Genomic DNA, 15,546 nt, shown 5'->3' with positions numbered 1-15,546 from the left:
GCATCCACGGTTTATTATCCTGGGGACACAGCAGGCCCCTCCCGGCTCGGGGGTGCTTCGAGGGGGTTCTGGGGTGTCTCTAGATGCAGGTCTCGCTGCCGGCCGTGCCCTGCTCCAGGGTGTGCAGCCTGCGGGCCAGCGCCTGCTCCCGTCGGGAATGTTGCCTGCGCAGCGCTCCCATCTGCGCCTCCAAGCGCCGCACCTGGGCTGCCTGTTTGCTCCGGGCACCGCGGTACGCCAGGGCCAGGGCGCTGAGGGGCACGCTCAGCACCCGCCCGGGGCCCGGGGCACACGGGGGGACACGGGGGACATGGGGGATATGGGGACACGGGACACCGGGCACACAGGGAATATGGAGGGACATGGGGGATATGGGGACACAGGGGACACTGGGCATACAGAGGACATGGGATATGGGGGACATTGGGCACACGGGGAATATGGGGAACATAGAGCACATGGGGAGCACAGAGGACATGAGGGATCCACAACACCCAGGGATCCAGGGGACACAGGAGATCCAGGGGACTCCAGGGATCCAGGGGACACAGGAGATCCAGGGGACTCAGGGCACCCTGGAGACTAAGGGAACACAGGGGACCCCAAGGATCCAGGGCATCCAGGGAACCCGGAGGATCATGCTGGCAGGGGGGATCAAGGGTTCTGGGAATTCAGGCCACCCAGAGGACACAAGGAACTGAGGAGACCCAGGAGAGCCAGGGGTCACAGGGCACCCAAGGGACACAGGGCACCCAGGAGATGCTGCACCCAACGCCCACCCAGCAGAGACGTGGATGCCACTTGCCCACCTGTGTGCCTGGAACAGATCGGCGGTGACAGTGACACTCTGTGCCTGCTGTGCACGGCTGGCAGCACTGCCCTGCTCCAGGGACAGCACCAGCTCCTGTGCCCGGGCACGCAGCTCCTCCGTCCTGGGGACACCCATGTGGCAGCCAGTCCGGCACCGTGCCTGGTGCCCACACAATGCCCATCCCAGAATGATTTCCCAGCATGATTCCCAGCCTGGCACGATGCCCAGCCCCTCTCAGTGCCTATCCTGGCACCACTCACACCATCGAGGTCTCTTACCTGGTGAAGGTGCGGAGCAGCTCTTTGCTCATCCTCTCTGGATCTGGAGGGTTCTGAGGAGCTGCAGCTCCAACCCGGCCAATCTGAGCATCCTGCAGAGGTTGGGTGTGGGTCCCAGCCCCAAGGAGGGTCCATGGGGAGCTTGGAGCCATCCTTACCTCCTCGCTGCTGCTGGAGCTGCTGGAGCTGCTGAGGGGGCGGTCGGTCCCCCCATCCCGCTCCCACTCCAGGTGCTGGAGCACCAGACGCAGGGCAGCCTCCCGCGGCCCCTGCCCGGCCACCAGCACCTCCAGGCCCCGCTTCTCCCTCTCCACCAGCTGCAGCCGTGTCCTCAGGTCAGCCATGGCATCCTGGCACGGCAGCATTGTCACCACCGGGCGGGGGAAACCGAGGCACAGCCCCAGTCCTCAGGCTCCGTTCCCACGCCGGGTCCCGCGTGGAGGGATCCAGGCGTCGGGCCCCTCTCAACCCTCTCCAAATCTCACCTTGAGCACCGCCAGGTCCTGCAGCAGCTCCGCCTTCTCCGGCCGCCTCCAGCCCCGCAGCAGTGCCTTGGCATCCCGCAGCGCCCGCTCGGCCCGGGCTTGTGCGTCCTGGCTGCACCGGGGGCCGGAGGGCGCCGGGATGTCCAGCAGGGACCCCTCCACGGCCGCCTGTTCCGCGCGCAGCCGGCGGATGTGCTCCCGCAGGGCCCCCTCCTCCATCCCCCGGGGCGCTGGAGCGCTGCGGGAGGGGGGTGTGATTGGGGTGGGCACTGGGGTACCACGGGGACTGCTGAGCATCGTGTCCCCCGCCCTTCTTCAGGTACCTCTGCGCCCCGGGGGAGCTGCTGTTCCCGGTGTCCTCCCGCCCGTTCGGCTCCGCTGTGCCTGAGAGCTGCGGTCCCTCTGTGGCCGTGGGGCTGGACCCCCATCTGTGCCCTGGGCTTGGCTGCCCTGAGGCTCCTGGGCATGGGACAGGCAGTGTGTGGGCAGGTGCCCCTCTGCAGGGGTTGTGCAGGGGACTGGGGTCCCCAGCATCCTCCCTACGTCCCCCCAACATCCTCCCTACATCCCCCCAACATCCTCCCTGCATAGCTGCAATATCCTCCCTACATCCCCCCAACATCCTTCTGATACCCCTCCTTTGGAGCAGCATCTCTGCTGCAACCCCTCTGCATCCCCCCATACTCCCCCACACCCCTTCAGATACTCCCTGATCACTCCCCAGTGACCCCTTAGAATCCTCTCCAGGACCACCAGTATCCTCCTGGTAACTCCCCAGTATCCCCCCTCAGTATCCTCCCCAGCATCCCCCGTGATAACTCCCCAGTATCCCCTTAACATGCTCTGGAATCCTCCCAGCATCCTCTCCAGCCCTCCAGTATCCCCTCCGTGTCTTCCCCAGTAAGCCCAGTATCCCTCCATCATTCTCCCCGATAACTCTCCAGTGTCCCCCTGGGACCCCCAGCACTGCTGGTACACCAAGGACCCCGCGCTGTCACTCACCCCCACGGGCACCATCCTCCCGTCCCACCTTCGCCTGCAGCAGGTCCAGGAGGGCGGCATAAGCTCCCCCGCAGCGCTCGCTGCAGGACAAGGGGCTCAGTGTGGTTGTCCCCATCCTGCCCCCCACCCTCCTGTGCCGTCCCGGTCCCACCTGCAGCGCAGGGCCAGGCGCAGGGCGGTGCTGCGCGACTCGTGCTGTCCCAGCTCCATGCTCAGCCTTTCCGCGTCGCTCTTGCACTCCTGGAACGCGGTTGCCAGCTCCCGGTTCACCTCCTGCAGCCTCCCCAGGCACCTGGGCCCCGCCAGCACCCCGGTGAGCCGGGCCAGGCCGCAGCGTCCCCACCGGGGAGGGCTCGGCAGCCTCTGGGGTGGGGGCACTCACCCCTGCAGCTGCTGCACCTGCTCCTCCTGTTCCAGGCTGGCACCCGTCGAGGGCTGGGGGGAGAGGGGGCTGTGAGGCTGAGAACCGAGGGACTGGATCCCATGGGGGAGGATCCTGTGGGGCTGCATCCCGTGGGGCTGAGAGCCGTGGGACTGCATCCCATGGGGCTGCTTCTCCTGGGACTTCATCCTTTGGAGCTGCATCCCGTGAGGCTGAGCATTGTCAACACAGTGGGGCAAAACCTGCAGAGGGAACAGGCAGAGACCAGCACCGGGGCAGGATCTGCCTCACAAAACCCCCTGCATGTCCCAACCCTGCACTCACCTGCTGCTCTGGGGTACTACTGACCCTGGGGGTGTCACTTCCAGAGCCTCCCGGCTCCTCCAGCCTGGACAGAGCATCCCGCAAGTCCTGCACCTGTGCCGAGCACGGGGCTGAGTGCCGGGGCCGCTCTGGTGGCACCGCAAGGGCTGTTCCTGGTTGCTCCCGCCGTACCCACACACCCACCTTGCCCTGCAGTCGGTTTCGCTCGCCCTGCAGTGCCTGGAGCGCGGCCGTGGCCTGTTCCAGCTCCTCCTCCCGGCGCCCCAGGGCTGCCCGGAGTGCCACGTTCCTCGCCAGCACTGTCGCCACCTCCGCCGGCATCTCCTCACCTACTCCCACCGCAGGGCACCACCGTGTCACCTGCCCAGCCCAGCCCGGTGCCCGGCTCAGCTCCTCCAGGCTCTGGGGGTAGAGAGCTGGTCAGTCAGTGCCCATCCCATTGGCATAAGGGCTGACCACACCAGTGGGGCTCACCTTGACCGCTCGTGCCCACTCCTCACCGGGCATGGGCTGTGCCGGTGGCTGCCGGTGCCGGGAGAAGACGGCGCGTTCCAGGGAGCTCACAGCGTGCTGGAGGTCCGCAAAGAGGTCGGGGCTGTGGGCTGGGGACAGGGAGCACAGCGGGATCAGGGGTGGCACAGTGTTGAATGACATGGCACAGCACACATGGCACTGAGCACTCACCTTCCAGTCCAGTGCCGGTGCCATCGACGTGCCGTGGTGTCAAGCTGGCAGTGGGGAGGCTGGTGGTGCCCTCCCAGCCCTCCTCATCCTCCCTGTGGGGTGATGAAGGGCAGAGATGAAGGAGGACCATGTGGTGACAGCCCCTGGTGCTCCCTGTGTGCCAGTGCTGGTGTCAGTACCTGCTGGGGCGGCTCTGGAGCTGCTCAGTCTGTCGGTGCAGCTGGGCCACCATGGCTGGTGGCCTGGCAATGTGCTCTTTGTAGCACAGGATGTCCTCAGTGTCACCTGCCATGTCCTCTTCATCCTCATCCTCCTCATCCCCTTCTTCATCCTCCTCCTCCTCCTCCTTGCCAGGTGGGAGCTGTGGGGGCTGCAGGGGCCAGGAGAGTGTGTCCATCTCCTGCCCAGCACTGGGGTCCAACAGGGTGGCACCCACAGGGATTTCCTGGGACAGGGGATGAGTTTTGGCAACCAGGTCATTGGCTGCAGCCTCATCTGGGTCTCTGGACCTGGAATTACACACCAGAGCCCAGCACCAGGCCTGTGGCTGGGGGGATGCCCCAGGGCAGCACAAGGAGCCCCCTGGCCATGTGGGATCAGCCCCAGGAAACGCCTGGCACATGTGACACCCCACTTGCCTTCTCCATCCTGGTCACCTCCTGTCCCGTGCCCACCAGAGCTCCCAGCACGTCCTGGTTCCACACTGAAGGTTCTGGTACGTCCTGTGGTTCCACACTGGAGATCCCAGTATGTCCTGGTTCCACTCTGAGGGTCCTGGTTCCACACTGAGTGTCCTGATACGTCCCAGTTTCACACTGAAGGGCCCAGTATGTCCCAGTTCCACGCTGGGGATCCTGGCACGTCCTGATTCCACAGTGGGGCTCTGACACGTCCCCAGTTCCACACTGAGGGTCCTGGTATGTCCCAGTCCCACTCTGGGGGGGTCTCAACCCGCCCTGATTCCACACCAATGCTCCTGGTACATTCCAGTTCCACACCAAGGGTCCCAGTATGTCCCAGTACCACCCTGGAGTTCCAGCACGTCCCGATTCCACGGCCAAGGCTCCGACACCTTCCGGCCCGGCCCGGCTGCGCCTCCGGCCACAGCCCTTGGCCTTCCCCTGTCCTTGTTCCTGCTGAGATTTCCTCTTCCTCACAGCCACCTCCACTTAACCATTGCACTGCCCTGTGCAGGGGTGAGGGCAGAGCAATTTCGGGGTGCCCTCCCCACCAATACTCCCCCCTCCCCACTCTGCCCCCTGCCAGCTCAGCTGGGCCCCCTTCCCAGGGGGGAGGATGCTCCCAGCTTCGTGCCCTGGAGCATCCCTGGAATTTAGGGGGGACACCCTGAAACTTTGGGGGTGTGGTGGAGAATTTTGGGTGCTGAGAGGCCTTGGGGAGGGCTGGGGGTGTAGGGTCAGAGGGGGTGCTGTGGGCAGTCAGGGGGGTGGTTTTGGGGTGCCAAGCGGTGCTGTGGGGGTGCTGGGGAGGCAGGAGGGGCAGTGTCTGGGTACTGGAGGGTGCTGGGTGGGTGTTTGGGGTGCTGGGAGGGAGGATGGGGATTTGGGGTGCAGAGGGAGTGTGCAACAGTGCAGCAGGGTGGGCATGAGGATTCGGGGTGCAGGGGGCAGTTCGTGGGGTGAACATGGATAATTGGGGTGCAGAGACTTGAGCGTGGATATTTGGGGTGCAGGGGGCAGTTGATGGGGGTGAATACGGATATTTGGGGTGCAGGGAGGGCACAGGGATATTTGGAGCTCAGAGGCTGGTGCAGAGGAGTGAACATGAATATTTGGGGTGCAAGAGGCACTTGATGAGGGCACACAGGACATCTGGTGTCAGAGAAGTGAACGTGGGTATTTGGGGTACAGAGGGCAGTTGCTGAGAGTGCATATGGATATTTGGGGCGTGGGGCTGCACATGGATATTTGGGAGTCAGGAGGCAATTGAGGGGGGTGTACAGGATATTTGGGGTGCAGAGAAGTGAACCTGAATATTCGGGGTGCAAGGGGCAGCTCCTGGGGGCGCACACGGGTATTTGGGGAAGGGGTGCACATGGATATTTGGGAAAGGGGCATACACAGATGTTTGGGAAAGGGGCACACAGAGATGTTTGGGGTGCAGGGGGGATGCGTGCGGGTATTTGAGGTTCGGGGGGCGGCGTTCCGGGGTCGGGGCGATGCCGGGGGGTGTCGGGGGTCCCGTCGCGTCCCTCGATGTCCTCCGGATCCCAAAGAACTACAACTCCCGGCAGTCCCCGCCGGGAGCCGCTTCCGCCGGGACCGGACGGGGCTGGAGCTCGTGAGTGCGGGGAGGGGGCGCGGGGGGCGCGGAGCGAGGGGTGCGTGGGCAGGAGGGGTGCACGGGGAGGGGGTGCGTGGGAGGGGGGGGACACGGAACGGGGGGTGTGTACGGGGCAGGGGATGCGGGGGGTGCCTGGGAAAGGAGGACACGGAAGGGACGGAGCGCACGGGGCAGGGGGTGCGGGTGGCGGGGGGTGCGTGGGAAGGGGGTACATGGAACGGGGGGTGTGCGCCACGCAGGGGGTGCGTGGGGCAGGGGGGATGCACGGGGAGGGGGTGCGTGGGGCGGGTGATGCGTGGGGTGCTGAGACGGGGGGATGCGTGAATAAGGGGTGAGTGGGGAGGGGAGTGCGTGGGGCAGAGGGTAGGTGGGCAGGGGTACACGGATTGGGGGCATGTGTGGGCAGGGGGGCGCGTGGGGTTCCCGGGGCAGGGAGGACACGGAGTACATGGAGCTGGGGGGCGCGTGGGGCAGGAGAGACGTGGGAAGGGGGTGTATAAAGGGGTGTGGGATGGTACGTGGGCAGGGGATACACAGAGCGGGGGGTGTGTGGGGCAGGGGGGGCAGAGAGTGGGGGTGTGTGAGGGGCAAGGGGTGCATGGGCAGGGGGTGCATAATGTGGGGGCTGCGTGGGCAAGGAGGGGCATGGACAGGGGGTACATAGAGTGGGGGGCTGCAGGGGGCGGGGGCTGAATAGAGTGGGGAGTGTGTGGGCAGGGAGGGTCGTGGGCAGGGGGTGCCCAGAGCCAGGGGACAGGGGGGTTGCGTGGGCAGGGAGTGCATAGAGTGGGGGCTGCGGGACAGGGGGTGAATAGAGTGGGGAGTGCGTGGGCAAGGAGGGTCGTGGGCAGGGGCTGCACAGGGTGGGGGGCTACACGGGGCAGGGGTATGTGTAGCAGTGGGTAGGTGGGTAGGGGGTACCCAGAGAGGGGTGCGCGGGCAGGGGGTGCCCAGAGCCGGGCACAGGGAGGGTTGCGGGGTCCCAGCCGTGCTGTGCCCACCCCCAGCCCCCCCATCCTCGCGGCCGGACCCCCGCGGGGCGCGGGATGGACACGTCGGAGCCGGGCAGCGCGGCCGAGGAGGACGAGGAGAAGGTGCCGGAGCCGCGGCCCCGGACCCGCTCGAACCCCGAGGGCGCCGAGGACCGGGCACTGAGCGCCCAGGCCAGCGTGGGCAACCGCAGCGAGGGCGAGGGCGAGGCGGCCAGCGCTGACCACAGCCCCCAGGGCACCGCCGGCCCCGATGGCACCGCCTGGCCCGGCCCCGCCGCGCCCACCGAGGTGCAGGTGAAGACCCCCCGAGTGAATTGCCCCGAGAAGGTGGTGAGTGGATGCTGGGGCTGCTGGGGAGGGTGCTGGGGGATACTGGGGGGTATTGGGAAGGGTGTTGGGGGTGCTGGGGAGGGTTCTGGGGATGCTGGGGGATGGTGGGAGTGCAGGGGAGGATGCTGTGTGGTACTGGGAATGCTGGGGAGGGTGCTGAGGGGTACTGGGGATGCTGGGAAGGGTGCTGAGGGGTACTGGGAGTGCTGAGGGGTACTGGGGGTGCTGGGGGATACTGGGGAGTTATCAGAGGATTTGGGGGGATGCTGGGGAGTTACCAGGGAGGATGCAGGGGGGATACTGGGGGATTATGAGGGGAGGATGCTGGAAGGATACTGGTGGTGCTGGGGAGGATGGTGGGGGGTTACTGGGGAGTTATCAGGGCAGATATTGGGGGCATACTGGGGAGTTATTATGGAGGATGCTGGGGGGCTACTGGGGGGTTATCAGGGAAGATGCTGGTGAGTTATCAGAAGATTCTGGGGGATATTAAGGGTTTTGCAGAGATTCTGGGGTATTACCAGGGAGGATGCTGGAAGGATACTGGGGAATTCTCAGGGAACATGCTAGAGGGATGCAGTGAGGTGTGTGGGGGGATACAGGGGGATGCAGAAGGGCTGAGCAGGGATCAGTCCTGACACCAGGGTAAGGGGCTGGGGGCACTCAGTTGTGTCTCCCTCTCCTGCAGATAATCTGCCTGGACCTGGCGGAGGAGATGGCAGTGCTCAAACTGGAGTCCTTTAATGGGTGAGAGTTGGGGGCTGCTCAAGGGGTCCCTGGGGGGCTGCTGGGACCTGCTGAGCCCAGTTTGCCCCGTGACAGGTCCAAGACCAACGCTCTGAACATCTCCCAGAAGATGATTGAGATGTTTGTGAGGACCAAGCACAAGATCGACAAGTGCCACGAATTTGCACTGGTGGTGGTGAACAACGATGCCACGTGGGTGAGTTGGGGACAGGGATGGGGACAGGGACAGGGACAGCTCTGTGCACCCCTCACCTGGCTCCTCTCAGCTCTCAGGGTTCACCTCAGACCCCCGTGAGGTTTGCAGCTGCCTCTATGACCTGGAGACCGTCGTCTGCAAGTCATTCAGTATCCACCCGCCTGTGGGGATGAGATGGGGGTCTCCTGGGTGCCATTGGGGTCTCTTGGGTGCCAGTGGGGTCTCCTGGGTGCCATTGGGGTCCCTTGGGTGCCAGTGGGGTCCCTTGAGAATCTGCAGGAACCCTCCATGCTTGTCACTGGCATCCCAGGCACACGGAGCAGTGCTGATGTTGGAGGCTGGAGCTCAACGGAGCTGCTGAGCCACCCCCAAGACAGATGGGTGACATCAGACCCTCCCCACCCACCAAACACCCATTTTTTGGTGTTTTCTCCCTATTCCCAGCACCCAGTCCCATGGCCTCCACCCAGGGGGCTGCCTGGGTGTCCTGGTGCCAGTCTGGGCATGAGATGTCCCTGCAGGGGGGATTTCCCTGGAGGTGGGATTTCCCTGGGTTGGGATGTCCCTGGGCTGGGATGTCCCCAGTTTGGAGTGTCCTTGGGGTTGGGATGTCCCTGGGGTGGGAAGTCCCTGAGCTGGGATGTCCCCAGGAATGGGCAGAAAGGGTCCATGTGTCGGGATTGGTCCTTACCTGGAGTGCAGATCTGGAAGGACTCTTCAACCTGATGTGAGTGTTTTGGGAGGGTCAGGGGTGCTGAGGGGGTCAGTGAGTGCTGAGGCAGTCTGGGGGTCCTGGAGGGGGTCAAAGCTCCCACTGGGCTACAAATTCTCCACTTTACACCCTGAGCCTTTAACCCAAAGGGCTCTTGGGGTGGGCACTGCTCCCCCTGAGCTGGGGGTGCCATGAAGGTCCCTGATGCACCTCCCCCTCCCCTGGCACAGCCAGCAGAAGATTGAGCTGCCAGTGACAGAGAATGTCCAGACCATCCCACCACCCTACGTGGTCCGGACCATCCTGGTGTTCGGCCGCCCGGGCTGCCAACCCCAGTTCCCCACGTCAGAGAACACGAAGGTGAGTCCTGCAGCAGCTCAGGGTGGGCACAGAGTGGCTGGAGAGAAGGGACCTGGTGGGCAGCAGCTGGACATGAGCCAGGTGTGCCCAGGTGGGCAACAAGGCCAGTGGCATCCTGACCTGGATCAGGAGCAGGGAAGAGATTCTGCCCCTGGACTGGGCACTGGGGAGGCCACACCTCGAGTGCTGTGCCCAGTTCTGGGCCCCTCAGTTTGGGAGGGCACAGCTCAGCCCCACACTGGGAAGGGTTGGTTTCCACACTGGGATGTCCAGGTTGGGTTCCCCAGTTTAGGAGGGCACAGCTCAGCCCCACACTGGGGTGTCCAGTTTGATTCCCCAGTTTAGGAGGGACATTGAGGGGCTGGAGCGTGTCCGGGGAAGGGAATGGAGCTGGGACCCCAATCCAGCTGAGGGGGTTGGGGGGGCTCAGCTGGAGAGGAGGAGGCTCAGGGGGGACCTTCTCACTCTACAACTCCCTGACAGGAGGTGGGATCGGTCACTGCTCCAGGAACAGCCACAGGACAAGGGGACACAGTCTGAGCTGTGCCAGGGCAGTTTTAGGGTGGACATCAGGAAGTTCTTTCCAGAGAGAGTGATCAGACCTTGGAATGGCTGCCCAGGGAGGTGGTGGAGTCACTGACCCTGGGGGTGGCACTCAGTGCCATGCTCTGGGTGTCACCATTCTGGAGGTGGCACTTGGTGCATGGTCTGGGTGACAAGGGAGTGTTGGGTCACAGGTTGGACTTGATGATCTCAGAGGTCCTTTCCAACCTCATTGATTCTGAGATTCTGTGAGTCCCCCCTGTGTCCCCTCGGGGTGACCCCAGTGGCTCCAGGGTTATCCCAGCACATGGAAAATCTTCCTGGTTCCATTGCAGAAGATGCTGCAGTGCCCCTACTTCTTCTTCGACGTGGTTTACATCCACAATGGAGTGGAGGAGAAGGAGGAGGAGACGAGCTGGAAGGTACAGCAGGAGAGGGATGGTGGTGGTGGGATTTCTTGGGAGACCCTTGACTTAGCAGGAGTGAGCTCTGTGCTGTTTGCAGGGATTTCTCCCTCACTTTAAGGAAGGAATTCATGTCAGAAAGGCTCCAGCCAGAACTGGCTCACATTGTGGTGGGGGGGTCCAGCTGACCCCCCACCTATTCCATGGAGCTGGGAATCCTGGAAAACAGAAGGCAGGGAGGAAAGAATGGCCCTGAATTCCTGAGGAGGCTCTTCCATGCCAGCCCCCAGCCAAGGGGGTGTTGAGGGGGCTCTTTCACGCCAACCCCTGTCCTAGGTAGAGTTTGAGGGGTTTCTTTCAGGCCAGCCCCTGGCTTAAGTGGGGTTTAAGGGGGCTCCTTCAGTCCAGCCCTTGCCTTAGGTGGGATTTGGGGGGTCTCTCAGTCCAGCCCATGTTCTAGGGGGATTTGAGGGGGCTCTCAGTCCAGCCCCCAGCCTAGCAGGGTTTTGATGAAACTCACTCAGTCCAACCCCCTCCCTAGGGGGTTTTGAGGAACTCTTCAGTCCAGCCTCTGCCCTAGGCTGAGTTTCAGAGGAGACCACACAGAAAAGGTGGAACAAACCCAACAGCAACCTCAGGTCAATGTAGAACAAGCTCATTCCCCACGGGGAGATCCCATTGGACTTCACTTGACCCCTTGAGTGGGAGGAAAACAACCAAGATCTCCCCAGGGTGGGTCCACCCCCTGCCCACCCTGCCCTGTGTCCCCTCCCCAGGAGATGTACAGCTTCTTCAGCAGCCTGGACACCAAGGGCACCAACTACAAGTACGAGGTGTCTCTGTCGGGGCCGGCGGTGGAGCTGCACAACTGCATGGCCAAGCTGCTGGCACACCCCCTGCAGCGCCCCTTCCAGAGCCACGCGGCCTACGGGCTCCTGGAGGAGGAGGAGCCCCCCGAGGTGGAGGCCACCGTCTGAGCCAGGGGGGTGGGTGGTCACAGGGACCCCCCTGGTGTCCCCCCCGGGGTGGGGTGGCAGGGGATGGCGGGGGGTGGTGGCTGTGTGGGGTTACTGGGATGGGGGGGCTCGTTTAAAGGTGAACTGGTGGGAAAAGGGAACCCAGATCAAGTCGGGGTTGGGATTGACTAAAAGGATTGCAATAAAGATGACAAGGTGTTGATGGGTCATAGGTTGGACTCGATGAACTCAGAGGGCTGTGCCACCCCCTGGTGGCCTTGGCAGTGGTGGCAGCGATGTCCCCTCTCCGCAGGATGGGAAGCAAACCATGGAACTGGTGAGGGTGAGGGTGGCCCAGGGGTGGGTGATGCTGAGGAGTTGCTTGCCCAGCTCCAGGGGTGCAGCCTCGGGGGGCCCCCACTCTGCACCCCACGGTCCCTTCACAGCCCGGACAGTGTCACTGCTGGGGATGTCACCCCCCAGAGCCAGGAGCCCCCCGGGCACTGCCACATCACCCCCAGGACCCGGAGCCAAAATTGCCATTTTTCAGCCCAGAATTGAAGATGGAAGAAGATTCCTCCCAGGGAAAAGGTACCAGGACACAAAGGGATTGCAGTTTCCCAGACCTGCAAGTGCCAAGAACGATTGAGCTTTGTGCCAAGATAAAAGGTTGACAGCCTTGGGCTCTCAGGTGCCAATGATGCGGCTCCATTAACACTAGAAAAGCAGCAATCCCTTTGTGTCCTGGCACCTTTTCCCTGGGATGAATCTTCCTCTGTTGTCCCCATCCTGCCCCCATGGGATCCTCCCCAGGGATGTGGCTCTGGTCCTTCCCTCCCCTTGTGCTGCAGGGAAGGGGTCTTGGCAAATCCTGCTTGGCTTTGCCAGCTCCTGCTTCGCACCCACATTTTGTGGCTGTGCCCCCTCCCCAGGCCCCCACAGCAGAGCTGCCCAGCCCAGTGTCTCAGGGACAGAGGTGGGACACACTGAGTAAGGACAGGGGGTGGCAGTGGTTGTTGTGCCTCAGATTCCCCAGCCAGAGGAGATGCCATAGAGTGAAGGAGCAGCTGGAACCCACAGCAGAGCCTGCAGGGAAGTGTGGCCTGAGGGAGGGGGCAAACACCCCCTGGGGTGGCTTCACCCCAAAAAAATCCTTTCAGGGGAGACCCCAGTTCATTGAGGAGCATCTCCTACCCCCCATTGCCTGGCCCACCACCCCAGACCAGCCACAGCCCAGGGACAAGGACAGGGAGACATCAGGGCTGGGTCAGGGTCAGGCACAGGGATGTGTTGGGAAGGTGGACAGAGGCACCCCAGGCAGGGAAAGCCTTGCAGACCCCAAAGCCAAGGGCAGGAGCTCCAGGAGCTCCAGTTTTGGGGTGTCTGGGGAGAAGGGCAGGGATGGGGCTCATGCTGTGCCACAGAGGGGGGCCCACCTTGGCTTACAGCAGCAGATGGGAGAAGCTGCAGCTTTTAAACACCCCAGTCCCTCTTCACCTCTCACCATTCTCCCAGTTCTCTGGAAGGGCTGAGATCCTCAGAAGCAGCTCTGACCCACTGCAGCTGGGTCATTGTGGGACAACTGGGGATGTGCAGGCTGGCACATTGCACAATTCCTTAGAATCACAGATGATAGGATATCCTGAGCTGGAAGGGACCCCCACGGATCATCCAGTCCAACCCCTGGCCCTGCACAGACACCCCAACAATCCCACCCTGTCCCTCAGAGCATTGTCCAAACACTCCTGGAGCTCTGGCAGCCTTGGGGAACCTGTTCAGTGCCCACCACCCTCTGGAGGAAGAACCTTTTCCTGGTATCTGACCTAACCCTGCCCTGACTCAGCTTTAGGCCAAAAAGTCCTGAACCACAAAGAAATCCCCCTGGCTCCCCTGGAAAGGGCACTGCAGACACAGCAGGGCTGTACACCCGTGCTGGGGCTGTCCATGCCTGTGGCTGCATCCAGGCAGCTTCTGGGGTTTGCAGGGATTTGTTCACCAGGACAAAAAGTGCTCCTGGGGCACCTCTTGGTAAAGCACTGGGAGGGGAGGGCCCCAGAGTCCCTGCAGGGCTGGCACAGGGCTGGCACAGCAGGTGCCCATGGTATCGGTGTCACTCCTGTGCCACGGGGATGGGACATGCACTCCCTGCTCCAGAGCTTTCCCAGAAACATTCCAGGCCCTGCCCATGCTCCTGGCACGGGGCTGGGGCGCTGCTGGCCTCTGTGCCATACAAGGGAGAGGGAGCACGTGCCATGCTGGTGACTGTTCCCTTGTCCCAGGACTGGCTGTTACCTCCCCATGGAGCCCAAATCCGGAGCAGGGCAAACCCAGGCCCTGTTCCTCTGCCCTGGAGGAGGCAGGTGGCACATCAGGGCTTGGGGGGGCTGCCAGGGACCCTGAGGAATGTGGGCCCAGAGGCATCAGCTGTCCAGGGAAAACAGGACAGACAAAAGGCACATTTCTGAGCACTGGGAAAGCTGCTGCTGCCTGTGTGGGGATGAGGGTTGGAGGCACAGGAGGCCACAGGGCTGCTGAGCCCTGAGCAGGATACACTGTCCAGGGAGGCACTGGGGGCTGGGGACACTCCTGTCCCCACCCAATGGGATGTGGCTTTTTCACAGACCCCATGGATGTGCAGCCAAGCAGCTGCAGAGGCTGTAGGAGACCCCCAGCCCCTCTCCCTCCTGGCTGGTTGCTGGGGGTCCATGGAATTTCTGACCCTACTTCCCAGCTTCCCATTTTAAGCAAACCCGAATGGGAGTTGTAATGGATGTGTCTGACCCCTGAACCAAAGCAGTGATGGGCTGGTTGAGGTTCCAGAGGAGGAAAAGGCCAGAGCCAGGCCAAGCAGTCCAGGAAACCCACAGCCCTGCTGGGCTGGGCTCAGCTCGGGGGGTGCAACTTGGGGGGCTCAGCCCTGGGGTGTCAGCTCGGGGGTGTCAGCTCAGGGGGCTCACGCTCATCTGCTCCATGCAGTGACTTGCAGCTGCAGCTCAGGGGCAAGTAAACAAGACATGAAAGGAACAGGGAGATGAAAGCAGGGCTGGGGATGCTGAGGCAGAGGCAGTGAGGCCAAGCTCCAGTTGTGGCTCTGCAGACCTGTCTGGGCAACATCCTGCGCTGCTGTGGGGGCCGGGCTCCCCCGCAGTGGCACCGCTATCTCCCTTAAAGATGCTTTTCCTCCTCCTCGTCGTCCTCCTCGTCCTCCTCCCTTGGCTGAGCCGGTCAGGCACTGAGGTGGGCAGGTCTTTCTCCCCAAAAAGGAAGGCGACAGAGGAAGGCAGGGCTGTGCAGCCCCGGGGGTGACAGCTGGAGGGGTGCCACTTGCCCCCGTGGTGGCAGTTGCACAGCTCGGACACGGCACTCACAGCACTCCAGGTGGGGGGGAAAGGGAAAGCTGAGGAACAGCGACAGGAGCTGCCCCAGCAGCACTCACTGCCCACCTGCAGCCCCACTGAGGTCATTGCAGGTGCCCTGGTTTCTGCTGGGATAGAGCCAGTTTTCTTCCCAGTAGCTGGTACAGGGCTGTGTTTGGGATTTGGGATGGGAATAACGCTGATAAGGCCCCAGTGTTTTGGTGTTGCTGAGCAGTGCTTACCCTAACCCAAGGCCTTGGAGTGTCTCGTGCTCTGCCAGCGAGCAGAGGCACAAAAACCCAGCCTGGCCGGAGGGATATTCCACAGCAAGGAACATGTTTCTCCAGCTGAGCTGCACCCACAGAACACTGGGAGAGGGGCTGGAGGGTGCTCAGCAGGGCCAAGCACCTCCACTGTGCAGAGGAACGGGCAGGAGCTGTTGCTGCAGGCAGGGAACAGGCGAGCCCTTCACTGCCCTCCTGGCCAGGAAAATAACATAGACCCCAAATGCAGAGTTTTTCCCCATTTAGTCCATCAGCCTTGACAGCTGCGACCTCAGCTCCTTCCCACGGCAGCACAGAGCTCCTTGGCACACTGGATGGCTGGAATTCCCCTCCCCTGCACACTTCCCCCCGAGTTCCAGAGCTGGGAGAACAGTTCAACCCTTGGGTACAGGGACA

At 62.9% G+C, this 15,546-nt stretch overlaps 2 protein-coding genes across 3 annotated transcripts; one reads left to right on the top strand and one right to left on the bottom strand.

The window, feature by feature from the left end:
• Positions 1 to 5,056, bottom strand: USHBP1 (USH1 protein network component harmonin binding protein 1). Its single transcript, XM_071578041.1, has 15 exons — positions 4,605 to 5,056; positions 4,146 to 4,411; positions 3,967 to 4,058; positions 3,757 to 3,884; positions 3,466 to 3,684; positions 3,283 to 3,375; positions 2,959 to 3,200; positions 2,728 to 2,868; positions 2,577 to 2,656; positions 1,898 to 2,033; positions 1,575 to 1,812; positions 1,248 to 1,439; positions 1,090 to 1,181; positions 810 to 932; positions 1 to 251 (listed from the first exon to the last, which is right to left on the bottom strand). The coding sequence occupies exons 1-15, from the start codon at positions 4,611 to 4,613 to the stop codon at positions 80 to 82; spliced, it is 2,223 nt and encodes a 740-aa protein (XP_071434142.1). The 5' UTR covers positions 4,614 to 5,056; the 3' UTR covers positions 1 to 79.
• Positions 5,057 to 6,204: 1,148 nt separating this feature from the next.
• Positions 6,205 to 11,754, top strand: BABAM1 (BRISC and BRCA1 A complex member 1). Of its 2 annotated transcripts, none has more exons than XM_071578071.1 (9): positions 6,205 to 6,267; positions 7,278 to 7,592; positions 8,281 to 8,339; positions 8,415 to 8,535; positions 8,606 to 8,684; positions 9,238 to 9,262; positions 9,478 to 9,607; positions 10,486 to 10,572; positions 11,331 to 11,754. In XM_071578071.1, the coding sequence occupies exons 2-9, from the start codon at positions 7,317 to 7,319 to the stop codon at positions 11,529 to 11,531; spliced, it is 978 nt and encodes a 325-aa protein (XP_071434172.1). In that variant the 5' UTR covers positions 6,205 to 6,267; positions 7,278 to 7,316; the 3' UTR covers positions 11,532 to 11,754. The 2 variants fall into 2 exon arrangements, with proteins under 2 accessions (XP_071434172.1, XP_071434171.1); XM_071578070.1 differs by having other exon boundaries at positions 6,265 to 6,307.
• Positions 11,755 to 15,546: the final 3,792 nt, after the last annotated feature.

Source organism: Pithys albifrons, chromosome 27, assembly GCF_047495875.1.
Source record: "Pithys albifrons albifrons isolate INPA30051 chromosome 27, PitAlb_v1, whole genome shotgun sequence".
NCBI classification, from domain to species: domain Eukaryota; kingdom Metazoa; phylum Chordata; class Aves; order Passeriformes; family Thamnophilidae; genus Pithys; species Pithys albifrons.
Note: the sequence above shows the minus strand (reverse complement) of the source record. Positions and strands in the feature narration are given on the sequence as shown.

Coding starts and splice junctions, on each gene's coding strand:
- USHBP1 (XM_071578041.1), bottom strand. Junction 3,885..3,966: donor CACCGGCACTGGACTGGAAG/GTGAGTGCTCAG, acceptor CCCTGTCCCCAG/CCCACAGCCCCGACCTCTTT. Junction 3,685..3,756: donor AGTGGGCACGAGCGGTCAAG/GTGAGCCCCACT, acceptor CTCTACCCCCAG/AGCCTGGAGGAGCTGAGCCG.
- BABAM1 (XM_071578071.1), top strand. CDS start 7,317: ATGGACACGTCGGAGCCGGGCAGCGCGGCCGAGGAGGACGAGGAGAAG. Junction 7,593..8,280: donor TGAATTGCCCCGAGAAGGTG/GTGAGTGGATGC, acceptor CCTCTCCTGCAG/ATAATCTGCCTGGACCTGGC. Junction 8,536..8,605: donor TGAACAACGATGCCACGTGG/GTGAGTTGGGGA, acceptor GGCTCCTCTCAG/CTCTCAGGGTTCACCTCAGA.